This window comes from Molothrus aeneus, chromosome 14, assembly GCF_037042795.1.
Source record: "Molothrus aeneus isolate 106 chromosome 14, BPBGC_Maene_1.0, whole genome shotgun sequence".
In the NCBI taxonomy this organism is placed as follows: Eukaryota; Metazoa; Chordata; class Aves; order Passeriformes; family Icteridae; genus Molothrus; species Molothrus aeneus.
Genome location: NC_089659.1, coordinates 4,323,095 through 4,330,729, shown reverse-complemented (window position 1 = coordinate 4,330,729; position 7,635 = coordinate 4,323,095). Strand labels below are relative to the sequence as shown.

At 42.0% G+C, this 7,635-nt stretch overlaps 1 protein-coding gene across 1 annotated transcript; it reads left to right on the top strand.

Annotated features, from left to right (window-relative positions):
- The first annotated feature begins 277 nt into the window (after positions 1-277).
- GCNA (germ cell nuclear acidic peptidase) lies at positions 278-7,421 on the top strand. Its single transcript, XM_066559587.1, has 9 exons — positions 278-316; positions 762-813; positions 1,200-1,273; positions 1,427-1,864; positions 2,191-2,362; positions 3,399-3,543; positions 4,408-4,546; positions 5,425-5,629; positions 6,525-7,421. Exons 1-9 carry the CDS (start codon positions 313-315, stop codon positions 6,775-6,777), a joined length of 1,482 nt encoding a protein of 493 aa, XP_066415684.1. The 5' UTR covers positions 278-312; the 3' UTR covers positions 6,778-7,421.
- The last annotated feature ends 214 nt before the right edge of the window (positions 7,422-7,635 follow it).

Sequence of the window (7,635 nt, the reverse complement as noted above, 5' to 3'; positions counted from 1 at the left end):
GCAGCTCTATTAAAGTGCACTTTATGCAAAAGCAGCTTCTTACTCATCAGTGCCTGGGCTGGAGTTTCAGGCTTACTATAACACATGCTCTGACAGCTCATAGACCACGTGTAAGACAAGAAACGAGCTTTCTATAAAGAGTTAAAATAATTCAGGGGGACTTTGAGTGTTTTTCCCAATGTATATTTGGTTCTGTGTTCACGGGTGTTTCACGCCAATGGAGATGCAGATCCTGCTGTGACCTAAAGTTCTGCATTTTGTTTTTGCAGCAGTGCCCTGTACTTGTCTTCCAGCAGCGATGATGAATTTGAAATGTGTAAGTAATGACACCTTAGTTTGTGTTATGAAGGAGTATGAAAAGGACACATTTCTGTCTAATTACACTGAAGCATTTTTACATGTTACTTTCTTTCATTGCTTGTGCTGCACAGTAATTCTCTCCTTACAGTGCAGTCTTGGTGTCAGCACCACAAGGAGTGTTCTTGAATTGCCTCAAGTTTCACTCTTTTTGCCTTGCATTATCTTTTTCTTACTGCCTCAGTTTTGTCTGTTCCCTGTCACTCACTTGCTTCCTTTTTAGTCTCCAGAGACTAGAAAGCTGCTGCCAGCTTTGAGGAATTGAGGGTTGGAATTATATGTAAATATAATTATGTTTGGTTTTTGAAAATACTTCAGACCAAATTTTTACTGGTTGCAAACTTTTAGAAATGCATAACAAGAGACACAGAACCTTGTTCTTAATTAACCTTCTTTTGTTTCAGTTTTAGCTAGACTGAAAACTCCCAAATCTGTTCCTAAAAAGGCAGATACAAGGTGGGTGCTGTCATTAATGAATTTTCTGTGTTCACATTTTAGTGTTCTGTATAATATTTACATTTTACATATTTAATCAGAATAGAGGAAAACAATTTAAATTTGTATTGATTCATAGGCCAGTTTAGGAGAGAGTGCAGACAGACCTGTTACATCTTCAGTCATGTTCAGGGCAAATGTAAAAGGGGATGTTTGGAGGTTCACATGTTCTTCCCATTCCTATTCATGGAATGGGATGCAGTTGGTGACATTTGCTGTGAGCAGCTGATAATGTTATATTGGGTGGCTTTTTTTGGATTGCTGTTTTAGTAAGGCACACTTACTGCTCTATTCTTCTGCTTACTCCTACCTTTATTCCACACAATTTGCCTTTTTTCTCTTTACAGTTTGAAAGACTTCATTGATGACTCGGATGATTTCTTCTTGGACTTGAAGGTGAAAAAGAGTACAACCAAGAGTGGTAAGCGGTCACCTATAATAAAAAAAAAATGAAAAGATGCTTTACTGTTCTTTGTGTTTTCCTGTCTTTCAAGGGATTTCTTCTATGTTAAGACAAAGGCAGGTCTCCTAAATGCAGCCCCCAAAACTTCAAGCTCTTTCTTTTGAATTGCAGCACGGAAAGATCTTCAGACCCCGAAAAAGCTGATGACTCCTGGAAAGAGAAACACTTGCTGCCAAGAATTGCAGTATCCAGACACATCAAGTGACACTGAAGATTCTGTCTTTGTAGACAGCCCATGGCATAACCACCAAAAAGAGGGAGTGAAAGACTTGAGAGAGAGTCAGAAGTGCATAAATCTTTCACCTCCACAAAATCGGAACGAGTCAGTTTTCAAAGGCAGTTCAGATTTGCTTGTTAGAAGGAAAGAAAGGAGCTGTGAAAATACAGAAAATAAATTGCCAACTGTGGCCCTGGGACGTGGTGCAGGGGTGGAATCAGACAGCTCGGATGAGAGTTTTGGATCTTTAATGGAACGGATAAAGAAGCGAAGTCTGCCCCGCAAACCAGTCTTAAGCACAAGTAAATCTGTATTTCAGCCAAGCACGACAGGTGAGCAGTCCTCAGCTAACTTGCAGTGGTTCTAATTGCCTGGTTCTTTCCATCTGTGTGGCATCAACCTCTGAGGTGCAGCCCAGCACCTTGACAAGGATTTTGGTGCAATCAAAAATTACTCCTCTGAGCATTTAGAAAAGTCATCTTGTGCTATCAAGATGTAAATTTTTCACTATTGCTTGTTTTTATCACTGTAGGCACTTTTAGTTTTTAAAATTATTCTGAAAGCAAATCTGGTGGATCCTTTTGGTGGTTTCTAATGATCCTTTGATTTTTTTTTTAATGTATGCTGTGTAATCCTGTGACTCTTCCTGTTGAACTAGAAAACATCAAGCCACCCTGCAAAGATGCACAACCTGTGAAAGGGGAGGGAGTCAAGACACCAAAGCCAAAATCCATTTCACTTCAAGGAACACCTTCCATGATAACAACTCCTGCAAGAATTCCTGGGAATGGATCAGTCAGTTGCTCACAGTCAGCAAAGACAGAGAAAAGGTGAGTGTTTCTCCGTTGTTCCTGTGTTCTAGGACAATTACAGATGGACAAAGAGATGTATTTTGCATAGGATGATGTGATTCCTCTGCTACCTAGAAACTTCTACTAATTCAGCATTTGTTAATGGTTGAATAGCTGGAAAACAGTTTTCAGTCTCCAGTGTGAAAGGGAGGATATAAACTGATCTCTGCCTAGGGGAATTGATGACAAATAAATCTGACAAATGCCAAATCTTCTTTTTGCTATTCCTTGTCTTGTACAGCGTGTGGTGGCTCTACATATTGTATATATCCAGCTGCTTACCTCTGAAAAGATGCCAAAACTCATTCTATTAGTAATTAATACCTTTTAAACAAGAGTGTATTGATTTTTTTAATCTGTACCATTATAACTTGGAGAATTCATGTTTCTTTTTCTATATGTAGATACAGCTTAGATTTTTCAAAAGAATGCATTTTTCATTTCAAATAGCTGCCCTTATTATGCCTCCTGAAGCAGCCATGTGCTGTTTCCTTTAATCATTTTATAGTGGTGTATTCAATACCAAACCTTTAAATGATATAATTTAAAAGGTGAGACTTTAAAAGGTCAGAATGCTGCAGCATTGGAGTTAGTAATCCTGGTGGAATATCTGCTTCCCCTGGAATAATTCCTGAGCATTCCTGGACCATCTTTGTCTGTTTCTGAAAGCAAACCTTTGTTGTGATGATCATGTTAGAGCTGTTCATATATTGATTAAATTTTGGTAAAGTTGTGGCTTGCTGTGTCACAAAATCCGAGTCTCTTTTCCTACTTAGGAGCCATCATAATGTAATTTTGTGAATTAATGAAGTAACTGCAGGACTGTTGCAACAGCTCTGCCCTTTCATGCCCTCAGAGGGGTAAGAGGACAGCCATGGCCTCATGAGGCAAGCTGGTGGTCAGGAGATGTTGATGCCACTTGAAGCATCCCTGAGATCTTTATTGGCCATTATTTTTCCCTGTGTTTTTCCATATCTCTGTACTTCAGCAAACTGCTTAATGGCTTTTCTTGCAGGCTCAGGGTATGTTCAGTGCCTGGTTGTTTCTTGCAAGATCTTTCAAATCCAGCCTCCCACTATGTGAAGTATTTCAAGAAAAATAAAGAGGAGCTGGCCCAGAAGCTCTACAGGCTGTTTAATAGTACTATCTTTGAGCAGAAGGTTGGTTTCAAAACAAGAACTACCATTCTAAAATGCTGGTTACTATGTTGCTTCTCACTTTTTGATGTGATTGCTCTTTATTCCTCTTCAGATTGTAGAAGTTAAACTTTATAGCAGTGGGTTATGTTTGAATTAGTCCAGGCAATTTCTTCAAAAGGGGTTTGTCACCACTGTGATGCAGCAGTTTTCAGCTTGGCTTTGCTTTCCCAGCTGTAATGGAAATGCTGCACATAATCTGTGTTCCTTCCTATTGGATGTTCATGTCTGCCTTTCTGGAGCAGATTAAAAGGGTGATCCTTCAAATAACAGTTTAGGGTGAGCATAAGTCTACAAACTGTGTTTCGAATTCAAGGTTCAATTTCAGAGAACTGTCTTGATCTGGGATCATCATCTGGGATATTGGGGACCCTCTGTTGAGAAATATCCTTGAAAGAAGGGCACTGCCCTCAGTAATTCTAGTGGGATTTCCCCCAGGAAGGAAAGTGGTTTTATGCAGATGAGAAAATAGTGTTGAGCTGACAGGCTGAGGTCATGGTTTCACATAAAACTGAGCTGAACAGACTCACTGAAGCAGAATATCTTACTGCCCAGTGCTTCAGCCCTGTACCTGGAGGCACTTGGAGGTAGAATAGAAGAACTAAGGACTCCTGTCTCACCCTGCACTGTGAAACTCCCATTGTTGGTTACAGAAAAACTGATGGTGGGAATAAGAGGCTATGGAGGGGAGTTGGCATCTTAACTGTTAAGGGCACCAACGGAGACATCCTGGAGTAGCTTTGCACTAAATACAAGGGGAAGCCAGAGGGCAGAAGGTAAGAGAAGAGGTAGGAGAGGGCAGACTACATGCACTGTTTTGTTTTGCAGTTACCAGAGGACATGGAAATAATCTGGAATAAGAAAATGAGGAAAACAGCAGGGTATTGTGTAACGGGGCAGAGGGGAGGCCCTGAAGGGAAGCGTTATGCTCGCATTGAACTCTCTGAGAAGGTCTGTGACTCTGCAGGTTGGTCAAGAAAGGGTGTGTTGATCTTCTTTGAGGAAGCAAGTTTTAGAGATAAAAACAAAAATCTGATTAAGAGATCTGGAACTGGAGCCTGCTGCGAAATTTTATATTATCTTGTATAAATTAAAAAAATACATGTATGGATTTGTCCACATTCCACTGCCCTTCTGAGAGGCTGGGCAAATATACAAAATGTGAGAACAGAGATGTAGTCACACTAACTGCACTATTGTTTATATTTCTTAACGACTTGAAGACCTACAGGCTAGGTGTTAGACTCTAATTCTGTGTTAGAATGGCAGTCTAAAATCTGACTTTTTCCATCACAGCAAGACACCTTGTTGGTAGTGTTTAAAGCTGGAATAAAGACAGGTCAGTGCCAAATAAGGTTTTGTTATGTGATACTGTTATTGTTATTTCTCCTTCATCCCCTCCCAATATGGGAAAATGAATCACAAAATGGTTTGGATTGAAAGGGATCTTAAAAACCATCTTGTACCAACTCCCTGCCATGGGAAGGAACACCTTCTACTAGAACTAGGTTTCTTCAAGCCCTGCCCAACCTGGCCTTAAACACTTGCAGGAGTGGTGCAGCTTTACCAATCAAACAGAAAACCCCAAACAGATGAGGGGTGTGGTGGAGTAACTAGGATGCAGAATTGGGGCTGATCAAAAACTGGAAATGCACTAAGTAAAACCTTGGTTTGGAGCATTTTATCTTATCAAGACATTGGTAAAATGTCTTATCAAGACATTTTAACCTTCAAAATAATACTTGCATCTTAATCCACCGTGAGTGTCAGAGGCCTGAAGCAGTGACCACAGGTGAGTTTGTTCTTCCCCACCCCTGGCTGATTGTTTTGGTTGCTTTCCCCGAGATCGCCTCCGGGACACGCTGATCCACGAGGTTTGCCACGCAGCCACCTGGCTCATCAGCGGCGTGCGGGACGGGCACGGGCGCTTCTGGAGGTTCTATGCCAACAAAGCAGCTGTGATTCATCCAGAGCTGCCGGTGGTGACACGGTGCCACAGCTATGAGATCAATTATAAATTCACCTATGAGTGTGGTCGCTGCAAAGCTACGTGAGTAATGTTTTCATCTTGCCTATGATTGCGGATTAACTTTCTAACTTGGCACTCTCCTGTGTCTAGAAATCAGGGTTCTCTGAAGTAGTAAAGCAATTTGGATATTCTGATGTTTTCCAGAGCCCACAGAACCTCAGCATGTGACTCCACATTTGTTTCCAGATAGTTTCAGTTCTATTTCAGAGGTCAGGACAGGCAGAAACATCATCTGAGGACCAGTGGTGATGAGAGGAGGTCTTTGGGAAGCAGTAAGAGATACATAGTTAAGCTTTGAAGGAACAAATCCCCATGAAAACTGGGCACAGAATATTTGAGTGATTAGATAAAACTGACTGGATAAAACTACCAGAGGAAACTTCCAGCCTAAAGCCCTGATGACTTTAAATTGTATCTGCAACCTCACAGATGTGAGCAGCACTGTGATGGGAAAGATCAACACTGGGACACAACCTGTAATAATGACACCATTTATGGCTTTTTTTTTACCTCAGGATTGTATGTGTGACTCCCAGAAGTACTGGAAGGAAACGCCTCACATACCCTGAAATGTTTATTAGGAATATGCAATGCAGTAGTTGCTTAGATGCAACAGAACATTAAGAAGATTTGTTTTTAAATGATGTCTTTGAGGAGAAACTCCAAGAGGCAGTTGATACATGGGTTGTGGTGGTAGTTGGAAATGTTGTAGCACTTCATACCAGTAGGCTGAGAGAAGAGATACAGGAAGGAACCAAGCTGAAAGAGCAGTGGGTAAAGTTCCTGGGTAGGGAAGTGTAACACAGATTTGATTGTACCACTGTGTAATGTACTGTTCCCTGTTCTAAAACGCTGCCTCAGACATGAGCAGCAGAGCAAGGGGCCCTTTCCCACAGTCCTGGTTGTTGCCTTTCAGGATCGGGCGGCACTCGCGGTCCCTGGACACGGCGCGGTTCGTCTGCGCCTTCTGCGGGGGGCAGCTGGCCCTGAGGCAGCCCCCGGGCCGGGGGGGCACCCCTGCCAGGACACAGCTCACGCCCTTTGCCAAGTATGTCAAGGAAAACTATGCCCTTGCTAAGAGAGAGCAGCATGGGCTGAGTCACGCAGAGGTCATGAAGAAACTCAGTGCTGATTTTGCTGTGAAAACCAAGCTGGAAGATTCCTTCTAATATCTCAATATACCTCCTTTCTTGGAGCTATTTAAATTTTTTATAGAGAGTAATGAAATTTCTGAGCAGCTCTTACACATAGCATGTCTTCAATGAGTAAGGGATTTGCTGTTTAATCTGGGCAGCTGATATGCTGTAGACTCTGTGTGTGTGCTGAAGAACTGCTCTGTGTGCATCTGGCTGCGATTGCCAAGGCAAGAAAGTCCAGGCCCACCAGCCTAAATCCTCTGACTCTGAATGACTCCAAGGCAGGAAAAGGGGCATACCTGAGTTGGGCTTCAACATGGGTTCAGATATTCTCCCATGTAGACTTTCCTGAGGGATCCTTGGCTGTTTTTGTTAAGTGGTAGGTAGATGGTGCCTTAAATCCATTAACAGAATATGTGAATTTCTCCAAAGCCCTTTAACCCTCAGTAAATAGTGTACCTCTATCATTGAGATTTCATAGAAACTGAAATAGATGCAGAAGATCAGGTTAGGGAAAGCAGATTGAAACACTTTCCCCAAGGATGAGTAGGTCTTGTCATGGCTTAAGTCTTTCATATAAAATGCAACAATGTGTGTTATAGTGTTTGTGTCTTCTGTAAGCAAATTGCTCAGGGGCTTAATAATTTTGATAATTAATAAATGCCAGTTTGATACAAGCTCTTGCAATAAACCAGGCTACTTTGTTTCAATTTAATCATGGCTGTGTAAGAATACAGAACCCTGGTAGCAGCCCAGCTCTCCTGGCTGTGGATCCTGGCTTTGGTCACTGGGATTACAATCCAAGGATCCCCATTCTGATGAGCTGCTGGCTCATCTCCCAGGAGCCCACATGAAGCCTGGGGCTACTGAGGCACCACCCTCCCTTCTCCT